We start from the raw sequence: 15,237 nt of genomic DNA, 5'->3' as shown, positions 1-15,237 counted from the left end.
TGAATTTTCCTGGGAAAGGACACACATGTGCACAGCTACAGTTCTTAAAGATCCACATCTTACCACATGGCCTCTAGACTAATGTCAACTGCTTCTTTTGTTCTTCAACTGAAGACAGTGATATTTCAACACTGGCAGAAGTGGCTTTGTCAGATTTCTCATACTGAAAGGAACGTTTATCCATGGTGCTGCTCAAAGGGCTTCTTCCCAGGGGTAATTCTGGTGTGTCTTGTCTCCCATGCAGACCTTAGCCCCTAGTCTTCATGCACAATGTAACTCTAGTAAAGTCTGCCACCCCTTTAAGATGTGTACTTGTCAAATGCAAGTACTGTTGTGACAATCACCTAAATTCTTACTCATCTTAAGTAGCAAATCTTATGCCCACTAAATCCACCAACAGTATAATGTAGGCTCTATATGTCTCTAGGCCTTACACAATGCCACATACCCATACTGAAATCAAGCCAGAGAGACTGCTGACATTGTAAACGCATAACCTGTGGCTTTCTCAAATCTCCAGGTTGCAAAACAACCTTCTAGCAAATGGCCTGCATCAATGTGTTCACTGTCATGTAGGAAAGAAAATAATACTGAGCTGCACAGATGGGGCAACTGACCTGCTCTACACTCCTGCATAATAGTCTTTACATTTGTGCAGTCCGCAGGTGTGCTTCAACACGCACAAACAAACCATCACTCAGAGCCCGGAAGGTGATCTTCCAAAAAATGAATACATAATACATTAAGACTTACGTGTAACAACTACATTTTTGTGTATAACAATATAATTTCAATATGTCACACAGTCAATATAAAACAAAATATCAATGTTAATATAAACACAGTAGATGTACTAACATTTATCTATAGTCTGGCTGACTCTCCTCCCCACTTGCCCACATCCAGTACTGCACCTGTTATATGGTAGACAGAATTAAACCCAATTCCAAATCTTCCAACCTTCAGGGGATCATCTTTTTTCCTGCTTCTTGCTATTTCCTGAATGCCATGCCAGTCCTCTGGGGTGAAAACCGCATTGTTGTACACATAAAGAGCTGAGCCTGGGTGTTGAAATGCACAAGCAGTTAGTTAGCAAGGAGTACACCAGAATGGATGGCTCTGTTTCAGGAGACTCATCCATACCAAACCAAACCAAACCAAACCAAACCAAACCAAACCAAACCAAAACAACAAAAACCAAAAAAAAAAAAAAAACAACAAACAAAACAAAAACCAAACCAAAACAACAACAACAAAACTCAAAAAAAAACAAAACCCTGATTTGATGAGAAAATAGAGACCCATGAGTACAGCGACTAAATTTTGCATTATTATTTCAGTTGTCTTCAAAATAAATATAAAAACAAATTTGGTAAAAGCTAACAGCCAGAGAAATATATTATTTGTCAAAAGTCCTGAAAGAAGAAATTAAGAGAATATAGAACTTAAATACCAAGAAACCCAGAGCAAACAAGGATATTCCCACAGTGGGCCATGCTCTGTGAAAACTCTTTTGAGTCCCATATTTAAATCACTCATTGTAAGTGGAATTTCTTGGAAGCGTGTGCAGTCCACATCAGACCGATAAAACAATCTGTGCTGTTTAGCTCATCAAGGAGCTAGCTCTGGGATCAGTGCTGCCCACTTCCATGTCAGACCCAAGTGTGCTCGTGCCAGTGTCCTCTCTAGGGCCTCTTGTGAGGATGATCTGGGGTCCCCTAACCCTGTGACAGGGAGGAATAAGAAGAGCAAAACACTACATGGGTAAAAGCATTGTGTCCTAGCAAATAGCTAGAAGGGAAAGTGTTTCTAGCCAACATCATTGCCGATTATCCCATGATATAAAAGTTCTGCAATGCAAAAGAGAAGCCAGTTCCACTGTGGGAAGCTCATCCAGGGGAGAAAGCTCAGTGGGGAATTCCAGTCTGATTGTCGCAGCTCCCCTAGTCAGTTCTGTTGTATTCTGTATCCAATCTGATGATGTCAGCTCTAGTCGTTGCTATTTGTTCTTTTACTTGGACACCATTCTGAGGGGAGACTCTGTTCTGCCCCAGACTCTCTATTGGAAACTCCAGCTGGCTGTCTTAAAGGGGCTTTCTCAGTAAATTCCTGCTGGCTGCTTTCAGCAAGTGACCTGGTGCTTTACTATCTATCTACCTATCTATCTACCTATCTATCTATCTATCTATCTATCTATCTATCTATCTATCTATTATCCATCCATCCATTTGTTGCTATTTATTCTTTTACTTTTTTCTGTATACTGTACAAGGTCATCCATTCAAAACTGAAAGTATAGCAACCACAGATCATTCTCTAGATGTATAGAACAATCTATTAAGAAAGCCTACAACCTAAACAACTTTGTCACTGTATTTTTCATATAGTAGAAATCAATTACTTACTAATGTAGTAATCACCTTGTGAATATTTGGGTTGTGTGGTTTTGATTTTGCTTTACTTAATTTCTATAGAAGGCATTGATGGTGTAATTTAAATAGTCCTGAATTTGGTAAATAGTTAAATAAATTATTTGAAATTGTAATGCTATCTCCAAAGTAGTTTCTTTAACAATATATTGTATTTATAATTCTGAGCAAATACACTCTTTCGAGACTGTTTTTCAGAAATCCTAACATTATCTCTATATAAGCAACTATGTCAACTTTAAATATGACAATGTTTTCCTTTGGAAAGTTGCTTAAGAATAACACAGACACAATAAAGCACAGAGACAATCCTCAGACCTGTGCAACCTCCATGCTAATGAACTACACAGAGATTCCCAACACCCAAAGAACATCTCTCCATAAGCTTCTTTAAATATGGAATGTTGGCCTGGTCTGGTTTTGGTTGTTGTTGTTTTAATCAGTGCAGCAGCTATCTTTAAAACAAAGTCAGGACATGAAATTGATCAAGGCTGCAAAGGCTATTTTTTTTTCCTTTGGTTTTTCAAGACAGGGTTTCTCTGTGTAGCCCTGGCTGTCCTGGAACTCACTCTGACCAGGCTGGCCTCGAACTCAGAAATCTGCCTGCCTCTGCCTCCTGAGTGCTGGGATTAAAGGCGTGCACCACCACGCCCAGCTGCAAAGACTATTTTGAAAAGGACAAGCACACAGCTGTGAAAAGGCACTCAGGCAGAAAGGGGGTCAGGTGTCACCAGAGTCACTGTTACCAATTACAGCCACAGACTCAGCTTCTTCATCTATGCCCACATAAGAGCTTTACCTCCCCAGACAGGAGTGTTAAGAATCCACGGTGGTATAAATAAATGCTCACCACATTGAGAAGAGCTCTTAAACTGTCAGCTATTTCTATTATGATACAGTAAGTCTTCAATATAATATTAATCTTTATATTAATAATATATAATTTTACATAATATGAAAAAATAGTAATAGATGACTTGTTAATAACCAATAGCTAACTACAGCTAATATAAAATGGCATCAGTCAAATACTATATGTTTCTGCCTACTCCCTTTTTACTAAAAATATCAGATACAAAAGGAAATATCACAGAACAGGCCCAGGAGTGAATTTCTTGCCAGAATCTAGAAAACCAACAGTACAACTTTAAGCTCTCTAGAAGGGAATTAGGAAGCCCAGCAGAGTCACCAGTACTGCAGCAGACCACCACTAGGGGAGGGGCAGTCCTCATCCCTCCTAGAGTCACCAGGAGAGCTGAGTGCTCAGATCCTCAGCTGGGGCAGGACTCCCTACCTCTGCATTCTATCACGGATTACCAGGCTTGAGCTTGTGCATGGAGTCATGGCTGCCACCAGTTTATATAAGAATGCCTGTCGTGTCCAGAAAACACTTGTATGCCTCTGGCTCGTACAATCTTCTCACTTCTCTAGAAGGCACAGATTAAGAAAAAATTGGGAGAACCACACTTATTAAACAAGTCTTCAAAGGAAGAAGCATGGCTGATCCCTGGTCACCCAGAAAGCTGGTGTAGGTGCTGTCTAACAACCTAGTGATCTTTTTGCTGTTCTGTGGAGCCAGCCTTCCTGATCCCTTAGTATCATGAGCATTGTTTAGGCCCTAATCCTAAACTTAGTCTCTCAGTAAAGAGAGCCCATCCTTCTGAAAGAGGTGCCAGGTACTGTGCATTCTCCATCAACAGAATCTGTCCTGTGCTTATTACAAATCCTTCCTCCGTAGGCCCTTGCCCTGAGCACTGTTTATCAGTCAGGTTACAGGTGCTTTGCTACTTTGCAGTTTATAAGTTTCTACGCAGCTGTGACTAAAGCTTTGTTGTGCTAACAGTCACATGGAAACATCTTCATTCCCAAAGTTCTACTGGGCTTAAATGTGTAAGGAAAGTACACCCTGAGGTCAAGAGTTCATGCCCAGAGCTTGTCAAGATGGTGCTGACTCCAGTTTCTTTCTTTACCTCCCCCCTCCCTGCTGGCTGTGAGGCGTACAGGGGCCCCAACACCACCTCCTCTTGTAAGGTGATCCCTGAGCCAGGCGAGAACGATTCAATGACCATTTCAATCTTTTGGTGGTGGTTGTACTGGTGGGATGTTGAAATGCTATGTGAAAGTCTGGTTGGCCTTGAACTCACTATACAGATCAGGTTGGCTTTGAACTCACAGAATCCACCAGCCTGAGTTCTGGTACTAAAAGTATGTACTACTATACCCAGCTGTTTCAATGTTTTCTTTAATGAAGACTGGAAGCAAAAAACAAAAACAAAAAAACAAAACAAAACAAAAAACAACCTTAAGAAATGCTTCTAGGAGGTCTATATCCTCACCGGCACAGCGCATCAGAGCAATGAGCACAGAATTCCTGGGGCATAAGGACAGCCCATCACACCAAGGCCCCCATTTGCTCCTAAGAGTAAATGGGAAAAACAATTTCCCTTTCTGTCACTAGTTTTTCAGCAGGAGAACATAGAGATCAGAGGGAGTGCCCGGTGTGTCACCACCTGTGGAGTTGTGCAGTGGGTAGGGCTGTGCAGGACCAGGATACAGTCTGGTGTGTCACTGCCTATGGAGCTGTGTAGTAGGTAGGGCTGTGCAGTGGGTAGGGCTGTGTAGTGGGTAGGGCTGTGCAGTGGGTAGGGCTGGGTAGGACCAGGATACAGTCTGAATGCAAACTGAGCATCATTGCTGAGCTACATTAAATAATAAAATTAGAGCCAAGAAACAACAGGCTAATCATCTCTCTACTGAATGGCTGGTCTCTAGAGGACGGCACTAGAGTCAGCAAGGTGGCAGGTCTCAGAACCAGGGTGCAAACCTCCTGATATTACCACAATATACACATCTCTTTTTCCAGATCAAAGTTCCATGGCCAAGTCTTAAAACTAATGTCAGAATGACAGTAACCATGGCAATAAGTGCTAAATATCCAATAATAATGGTGACACCTTCACAAAACACCATTTTGTCACTTAAACTTCTCTTGGTGATATCTAAGAAAATGAGCTAAGACTTCTTTTTCAGTTACTGTCCATCATATGCAAGTATTCACAATCATCCACCAATTTCAGAGCTGAGCTAAGTTATATTCACATTTTCCCACACTTCAGAGTGCGAGCAAGCTGGCAAGCATCTACAGGTATCGGCTCCCTTATGACTTCCCTCTCACCACCCTTCTTCCCTCCCCCTGGCGAGTCTATGCTCTCACCCCCAGCAGAAGGGCAGCCCTAAAGCAGGAGACAAGATACAAAAGCACAGCCGTAAGACTGGGCTTCTCTCCAAATGCAAAAGAAATGATATTTATATATAGAGGCACTGTCCTTTATCTTATTCATAATATAAAGTACAGGTTGACTGACAAGAATGGGAGGCTATGTGATTGCACTGCTAGCCATTTAATTTTAATCTTTTTTTCTCTAAGGATACTACCAACTGGCAGAAACATCTTCCCACCAAAAGCAGAGGAGAAGAAGCCCAACACCTGAATTAAACATGCCAAGAAGTACAAACTATAACTACACTGTTTATTAAGTAAATAACTGTAAATCATTAAAAATTACCATTAGTTAGGGAGAGGGAACTTATAGAGCCCACCTCCAGCACATGGACAGGGCATCAAGTGAGGGATGGGGTTGCCATTCCACAGTCACATCTCTGACTCATAATTGTTCCTGTCTGAAAGAATTACAGGGATGGAAATGGAGAGGAGCCTGAGGAAAAGAAGGTCCAGCGACAGGCCCAAAGTGGGATCCAGCTCAAGGAGAGGTTGATCCAAGGCCTCACACTAGTACTGAGGCTATGGAGCGCTCACAAAAAGGGATCTATCATGATTGCCCTCTGAAAGGCTCAACAAGCAGCTGAAAGAGTCAGAAACAGACATTTGTACCCAACCAATGGACAGAAGCAGCTGACCCCTGTTGTTGAATTAGGAAAGGTGGAAAGAAGATGAGGAGAAGGGTGATCCTGTAGGAGGACCAGCAGTCTCAATTAATCTGGACCCCTGAGATCTCTCAAACACCAAACAGACAGCATACACCAGCTGATATGAGGCCCCCAACACACGTAACAGTAAAGGACTTTTGGGTCTGTGTTCATTCAGAGATGATGTACGTAACCCTCAAGAGAATGGAGGCTCCAGGGAGTTTAGAGGTCAGGTGGGGTGTGGGGGTGGGGGTATCCATGTGGAGACAGGGGAAGGAGGTGTAGGATATGAAGCAGTTGGAGGGTGGATGGGGGGGGGATGGAAGATGGAGTGTAAAAAATAAATTAATTTTAAAAACATCACCATTAGTATAAAAAATAAACTTTACTCCAATTTATTCTTACCCTGATATTGTGCCATATCTTTCGACCAAAGAGTCTCCGTTCCATATTGTGTTTCATCATATAAAAATTTAACCTCTGTGGCCCCAGCATCTTCTGCATTCTGAATTAATTCCTAGCCATAAAATACACCAAAAATGACATTAATGTAGTAATCTACTGTTCAACTTTGTTTTACCTAAAATATCTAAAAAGTATGCATATTAAAGAGAAGAAAACCTTAGTCTCTCCATGAGTAAAGTTAAGCCCTAGTTAGGTTCCTATTGAAAGTAGCTCCTACATACACGGGAGTTGGGAAGTCTTTCCCAGCAACACATCTGCAAATCGCCTTTGAAACTGCTATCGTTTAGCCTCTATCTACAAATCCTGGAAGTTTGAAATATCCACCCACAGCTTTTGTTCAAAGGTGACTACTCTAATTCAAAGTTCTATACAGATTACTTTGAGATAGCTTATGCTTAAACAGCTTCCAAAAATAGACCACTAGTCCTCAATTGTTTACCAAACTTTAAAAAGAATCTTAGAATCCTTTTATCTCCTAGAAAAAAGGATATTCAATAGTATGAGTCTACATGCACCCTTAATAGGCAATACTCTTGACAGCCTGACACTCCTGAAGCAGAAAGTATCTTAGTACTGAGAACCATTCATACAGTAGTATTGATCACTTGTTGGATATGGGTGAATGAGTGGGTGCCTAGACATATGTGACCTAGAAAGGAAAGGGCAAGAATATCAACAAAATTCTCAGTCCTAACCACCCAAATACTTCTACACAAAATATTCTTGTCAACTAGAAGCAAGCTATGGCTGAAATAAGTTCAAGCCAGAGATACACCTACAATCATGAAAACTTGAATGGAACTCTGGAGAGTCACCCCTACTTTGTTCTCCAGAGCCTGTCTACAGGCTCTGGAGGGAAAAATCATCACATGGTAAATTCCCGAATAGCCTCCTACTTAGAATAAAGCAAACTGAGAGCTACCACCTTAAATGGATATGTGGGTGTCTAGAAAAGTCCACACATCCCCCCCAAAATATCCCCTCATATTATCAAACTCATCAACATCTGACTTTAGGGAAAGTCCTTTTTATTTTCCTGGACCCTTGCAATCACTAAATTAAAGAGCACTTTAGCTGATATCAAACCAATGCCAATGGTAAAGCCTCTAGAAGAGTACAAATGTCAAAGAACTCAGGAAGAAGAGACTTAAACAGCCAGCCTGGGACTGGGCTTATCAGGTTCACCAAGTACATCCACAGGCCTTGTGGGTACTTCAGCATAGCTCGAGGGCACAGTGCTCAGCTAGCATATGAGAGGCTCTGGGTTTGAGTCTCAGAAGATGGAGGGCTGGAGTGTTTGGGCCAGCCAGCAGCCATATGTCTAACCCTGAATATAATCACCTGAACTGTCTCTAACTACCCACACATCCACTGGTGCTATGGCTGCTATTTACACAGCTGCCATTTCTCATAGGTGTTTTAATGGCTTAGATCCCTTTCCTTTTCATTCAGTCCAAGGAAGTCTTTAAAAAATGAACAAGGTGTTAATACGATGGGTGGACAATAAGAACTAAATGATTGGTAGAATACTATGTTAGCTTACAAACAATGAAAGGAGTTCATAGAGTTTGTCTTCATGCATTATGTGCATTATAGGAAGCAGGGTTTAAGAAATCTGAAGATAAAACATTAAGTTCCAGGCCCCAACCACCAATCACAGGCTATACAACAAGTAGAGATATCTCTATATAATGAGCTCCTCCAAGGTGTAACCCTTAGGGGTCATGTCTATGGATTCCAGGAAGCAGCAAGTCCCTGAAAATCTGGACCCACTTTAGCAAACACCATAGAAGGTGGAGGCTAAGCTACAGGCAATTCTGAGAAATGCCACTGAGCCTAGCACTAAATACCCAAGGAATAGAGATGCTACAGAACTGGCTACAATAAAAACATCACAAAAAGAGCAAAGGAGGCCAACCCCAGGAGTCCTGGCACATCACTCACTCACTTCTGACCCAACTCCTGTAGCCAACAACTGAATCCTCACTCTGAATCCATGTGGATCATCCCACACGATCCTCCCCAGCCCCATGACAACTCCATAATCATACCCTTCATTTCTCTAGCAACCAATATAAAAAAAATAGCTTTCAAACTAGCCTTCTACAAACACTAACCTGAAAGTCACTGGCTGCTATTTGGAAAGTCCCACTGAAGAAGCTAGTCCAGTATCCCTTAAGTCAGTCCCCACCACACAGCCTTTGTGCCTATCTCAGCATGACAACATGAGCTACTAGACCTTGAAACACTGCTAAGCTGGAAGAGAAATAAGGGTTAAAACACTGAAGATGAGCATAACAAGGAGGGTACAGAATAACTGATCTACTGCCCCAGCTCATAAAGGAGGGTTCTTACTGAACACCAAACCTAATTTCCACAAAATCTTCTTTCATTGCCTTTTTTGTGGATGTTTAATGTTTTCCTATTAATAAGTATATTCATATTTAAAGAATATATCCCGAGCCATGTCCATAACCCCAGCACTGAGACTGAAGCAGAAGCATTATGAATTTGAGGTCAACCGGGACCACAAAGAGAATTCCACTCCATCTTGGAGGAAAAATATTATGATCATATGTAATATAGACATAAATAAATAATTACCCTATTAAAGTAAACTCTCTCACAAAACAGCCTCTAAATCCAGAGACGAAGCAAGCATATGTTCCTGACCTCTCCATGGACTGGTACTAGGCTGCTGAACTATTGGTTGGTTATTTGATTGACGGCTGGTGCATGCCCAGGGCTCACTCCTCTACAAGAGTATTCCTAGAGGACACTGTGTTTAAAGGGAGTGAGTATGCAGCAGCCTAGTGTGGCCCTGTACTCACAAACCCTCCTCCCTTCACACCAACTGTATTCTCAAATCTACCCCCCTCAGCTATGCACTGTGGCCATGCAGGCAAGGTAATACAATCAGGTCTAGACCAGATGCAAACTCTAAGTGCTTCGCTCTGAAGGTAAAGCCCACAGGACTCTATCAGATCGCCTACCTTAAGGATCTGTCCTCCTTCTGGATATCTTCTTAAAATATCCTTGAGAAAATCAACAAGTGGTGGAGTTGTTTGACCAAATCGACCTAAAATGCAGGATATATTTTACAAGACTTAGAAAAATAGGATTTCCTGGCATTCCTCCTGTGTGTGATTTGGTTCTGCCGCATGGTTTCAGGCACGGCACTGCAGAAGCCTAGGACCAACTCAATGGAGAGTAAAGCCGACTCAGTGGTCTTGAATCCCACAACATTAACTGCTGACACATTAGGTTCCTAAAGCTTTTTCCAAGGCACACCTTCACACATGGGTAATTCAACAGCAAGCACCGGGTCAGAGGGATAAAGGTGCTGCTATTTTTTAAGGTGATTAAATAACTGGTGCTGTATATTGCTCCTGTGACGAAAAACAAGTCAGGAATAATGTCACTTATTATCACATTCTTATTACTCTCAAATGTAACCGATACTCTGATGGCTCTGCAGTCCAATGACTGACCAGGTTAAGAACTAAGTCCTGTCTGCACTGTTCTACCCTGGCTGGCCAGGCCGTCCTCAGAGAGGTGGCAGGAAGATGTAAAGAGGAGGAGAAAATATTCCTTAAGAACAAGAAAAATGTAAGATCTGCCTATAAATAAAAAGTAATAAAGTGCTTAGGCAAAGTAACCATCACCATAGGCTGGACCAGAGGATCCCATCCTTTAGGATTCAGAATATTTGTACTAGTTAATAAAATATCTTATGGATGTAATCCAAGGCCAAAGAAGAAATCCATGTATATTTAATATATATATTTAGATCCATTGCCTGAGGGTAATCTATATAAAATTTTTAGTGTGCCTGTGTTTTTACTATAAACTGTCATATGAGGTCACGCAGTGAACTTTCCATTGTTGGCATTAGATGCCTTTGGCCTATTTTTAGATTTCTGCATTAGGAATTCTCAACCTGTACAACTTTGTATAATTTTGACATAATCATCACCGAGACCAAGACTGAGCAAGACTATGTCAACAGATTTCTCTCATCACAAAGCTAGCTCCATCCACCATTTCCTTCTGGCTTGGGCAGCCCCTTCCTGCATTCTGTCATATGCTCTCATTTCAGGTTTAAAATAAAACCTTTAGTCCAGGCTACTTTATTGAAGTGTCTACAAAAAGGTACAAATACTTAATGCATGAACTTGGAGGTCACTATACATCCACGAAGCTATCAAGCGTCATTATCCTCACCACCATACCTTATCAATCACCCCCAAATGTTTCTCCCAACTCCCTTTAGTTTTGACTTCATTCCTTTTGTGGAAAAGCATTTAAGATGTTCCTTCTTCACAATTAATTACTTTGTTTGCTTGATTGTTTTGAAATAGGATCTTGCTAGGTAGCCTAGTCTGGCCTCAAAAGATGCCTCTGCCTCCTATGTACTGAGATTACAAGCATGCGCACCATGCTCTGCTCTTCTTAGCAAGCTCTTCAGTACACATTACAGCACTAACACTCATCATAACTGGGCCCTCCACTGTGCAGCAGATCTCCAGATCTCATCTGGTTTACATAGCTGAAATTTCATCTTCTCGGACCAACACCTCTAAATTTCACCCTCCTCCCAGTTCTTGGCGGCGACTATCCTCGCCTCTGCTTCTGCATTAAAATAAAATCTTTAATGGACTAAATTGTGGCATATGCTTCAGGTAAAATCAATATTATACCTCCCCCCTTTAAGCCTTTTGATTGAAGGTTTACAAAAAGATGACAGGTTTTAGAAGTCAGGCCTCCAATCTTGATCCAATCAGGTATCTGAAAAAGAGAACAGAAAATGTGTAAGAAGCAACATAATGTAGTGTTTGTGAGCCACAGAAGACCAACCAGGAGCCGATCCGATGCCATCACACAGGGTCTTTACTTAAAAGCTCCAGCTTGGGCTTAACTCACTGCTGACCCACAGGATGGTTCTGGTGAAGAAAAGCCCTGAACACTCATTGGAACAAGGCTTTATAGACAGTGGCAAGCGAGGGGTGAGTGTTTCTAGAGTGGCAAGCATCTAATTGGGGTGCTACTGTGGCCTTTAGCATAACTGGCTGGTGCTGGGAGCCAAACCATAAACTTAACTTCTGCTTTGCTCCTGACTGGTGGCTGTTAGGCAGGAGTGGGGCGGTGGGGGCTGTAACCTGGAGGTGCAGACTTGTTGGCGAATAACCTGGAAACTGGTGCTAGATGCTGGGTTTGTTGGGGGAATAACCTGGAGACGCAGGTCTTGTTGAGGGGTAACCTGGAAACTTGAGCTAGGCTCAGGTTTTAGTGGGGGGTGGGGGGTAACCTGGAAACTGAAGCTAGGTACTGGCCTGTTAGTTTACTTGAGTTTAAACTTAGGTCAGGTTTTCTAAGATGGAGTCTGAACCCAAAAATTTGGTCTCTCAATAACATTAATACTGTCACTTCAAAACTTTCTCAAATGTTTTTCATTCAAGTAATATTAACTATCCTTACCAAGAAATAAGCCGCTCTCATGGGAGCATTACAGAGGGCAGAACAGAATGCTAGCTAAAATCTTTATGGAATAATTAAGTTAGAATTTTTCTTTAAAGAATTACAAATAAAAACAAGCCTATTTCTCTTCTATCATATAATTCACCCCTTCCTTTCTTCCCACCCTTTCTTTCACATGCTAGGCAAGTATTCTACCATTGATCTACATCCCCAGCCCAAATCATCCCAAATTCTCATTTTCAAATATGTAAAAGATGTTAACACAAACATCTTTTTAATCAATGATACCAATGTGTATTTGGTGTGCAGCATTGCTCCAGGAAACTGCAACAGATCAGAGGATAAAATTTTGGCATATTAATATGCATGGCAATTTACTTGGGGTTAATCTATATGGCATTTTCCTAAAATAGCAATACATTTTTTCATTTATTTTCAGAGATATCCCATAGAATTGTGTTCCTAGACATTCTCTTTGGAAATCATTACCATATATGCCCCTAAAAGGATGGGAGTAAGCTGTAAACATGCCTGAAACATGCCTCAGCGCTTGTCTTCCTGTCCCCTATAAAGGTGGGTACTTTTAAAACTTGACCTGGAAAAGGTGAGCTCACAGCTTTCAAAACCTCTAGCACCCTCATCTTTATTGCACACTTCAACCAATAGTGTCACCACCTCAGAGGACCATCTCTCTCCAACCAATAGTGTCACCACCTACAGGCACCTCAGGGGACCATCTCTCCCCAGAGCGCCTCTGCAGCTACTTCTAGCCCACGCGCATACCCTCCAGTCTCTGCAGTCTAACCTGCGTTTCTCCACTGCCAGCATCAGCTGCTCCGCGGCTCCCACTTGGTCTCCTTACTTTCTGTATGTCCTTGGTTATACAGCATGGTCACATCATACACCTGCTGGCCCTGAGAACTATCCTGTGAAAACTCGTGCATGCCTTACACGAATGCGCAAAGAAACATCGGTGAGAACACTGACTGCCACTAACAAAACCACCACCACAACAACGACAAACAAAACAAAAGCCAACTTAGAAATAAACCAAATGTTGTGATATATTTGCATGGCAAAATATCACACAACAATGAATACTGAACAGCCAGGCTATATACACTTTAGATGGATACTAATAAAGAAATATTGAGTGAAAGAAAGTTACCCAGCTTATTACCTGAAGAAAGATAAGCTCCTTATAACAGGCATAACCAAAAAAAAGTAAATGGAACATTGTCTGGGTTATATACTTAGGTTACACATACGTATTAAATGCAAACATAAAGATATCCATTACGTCATCATGGGTGATCATTCCACTGGTCAATTAACCATCTAATTACACAGGAAGTAATACATAAACCAGTGCTCATTAGTCCAATTTGGGATCACTAAGATGTGCTGGGAGAAAAAATGGCAGGAAATACAAAAGAAGGAAACCTATGACGTCTTTCAGGTTTTAAAGAGAATCAACTACAAGAAACTAGATACCTAATATAAGTGTATTAACTGAGGTCAAACACTTAACAAGCTGGTAGACTATAATCTCTGTTGCTATATATCACAGGGCAGTGAGATGCCTAAAAAGCAAGCTGGCTGTAAGACATCCTCAGCAGTGCTAGCTCCTATGGAGTGTGCCAAGATTTGGGGGTTTGTATAGGCCCTCTTCCCTTCTCTTCTGGATACTGCAACCAAGGAAAGAAAATGTGCCTATTCTCCCCAGATGCAATGTACCTTCTATTCAAAGTGCCCGTCTCAATGTTTTGAAAATGAGTATCAAATCATTAGAAGCTTCGTCTCACCAGCCTCATTCTCCCTTACAAACCTCGGAGATAGGCATTTCAATTACTACCAAACAGTGACTCTACCAAATTATTAAACAGAAGATCACCCAACACCTCTTTTTTTAAAAAAATATCAATGACACAGGGAGATGCTCAAGAGTCAAAATCTGGGGGGTAGGGGAGGGACATGACACACTTGTGATGAATTAAAAGAGAAAAGCTAAATCTCCATCTACTATCTATTATCATCTGCCTCTCACACTAAACTATTCAGAATTTAATAATGTCAATCTAAAAAGTCCTAAGCAGCATGGGACTAAGAGGTAAAGAGGGGAAAGTCCGCCTGTGGAGAGAATGCTGACACACTGTTTCTTCAGAGCATTAAATGAGGTGGTAGGTGGAGAGGCCACAGAGAACAGCGGCTGGAGCTCAGCAGGGTGTGGAGGTCATAGAACAGGGCCCAGGAGCTCAGTGATGCTCTTCCCACACACTCCCCAGATACAGAAAAGGAGAACTGCTAAGCATCAGCCACGACCTATCTCCAGCCCTGGCCTCTCTTTCTGAATCCATCTGCAGTTGTGAGCTGACTTTCAGTCCTTACAGTCACAGACCTTAGCAGTGACCAGACTTTCAAATGGGAAAGCAATTCTGACACATGAATTTGGCCCCAGTTACATATACATGGTGGTGGCAAGCAGGATCTGGGTCACCCACTTCTCCGTTATGTGCATTTTCCTAATTCCTTCTGTGTCTCACCATCAGCTGAACCACATCTAAAAGCAAACTGACTGCCACACTTGTTCCAGAAGGAGCTGCCTCTGTCACCTGCTAAGAAACCCTTGCTCTCCTGGCCTGCTTCCAGGCTTGCAAACATGCCCATAAAGCCTTACTTTACTTCCTCTCTCCTTCCTTTAGGCCCATGTGGCACCAACTGCCACAATTCTGTCCTTTACAAAGTGTCCTGTATATCCCTTCATTTGCTTATTTGTAGTGTCTGGTGTTTGTGGTGGTGGTAGTGGTGGTGGTGGTGGTGGTGGTGTGTGTGTGTGTGTGTGTGTGTGTGTATGGTGTAGTATGTGTGTGCATGCATGGTGTGTATGTATGGTATATGTATAGTGTGTGTGGTATGTGTTTGTATGTATATGTGTGTG

The 15,237-nt window shown here is 41.8% G+C and overlaps 1 protein-coding gene across 4 annotated transcripts in view; it reads right to left on the bottom strand.

The window, feature by feature from the left end:
* The window catches only part of Sacs (sacsin molecular chaperone), a 77,020-nt gene that overhangs the window by 25,630 nt on the left and 36,153 nt on the right, over window positions 1-15,237 (bottom strand). For 3 of the 4 annotated variants that reach the window (XM_029468843.2, XM_029468847.2, XM_029468846.2), the window contains 4 exons: window positions 11,522-11,609; window positions 9,815-9,900; window positions 6,762-6,873; window positions 915-1,061 (listed from right to left, as the gene is read on the bottom strand). In XM_029468843.2, coding sequence (XP_029324703.1) covers window positions 915-1,061; window positions 6,762-6,873; window positions 9,815-9,900; window positions 11,522-11,609 — 433 coding nt within the window. Of the gene's footprint in view, window positions 1-914; window positions 1,062-6,761; window positions 6,874-9,814; window positions 9,901-11,521; window positions 11,610-15,237 lie in introns of those variants that run through there. The other variant, XM_029468849.2, reaches the window with a different exon arrangement.

This window comes from Mus caroli, unplaced genomic scaffold (assembly GCF_978045245.1).
Source record: "Mus caroli unplaced genomic scaffold, Mus_caroli_1 scaffold_12, whole genome shotgun sequence".
NCBI classification, from domain to species: domain Eukaryota; kingdom Metazoa; phylum Chordata; class Mammalia; order Rodentia; family Muridae; genus Mus; species Mus caroli.
The sequence above is the reverse complement of the archived record's forward strand: the minus strand, read 5'-3'. Positions and strand labels throughout refer to the sequence as shown.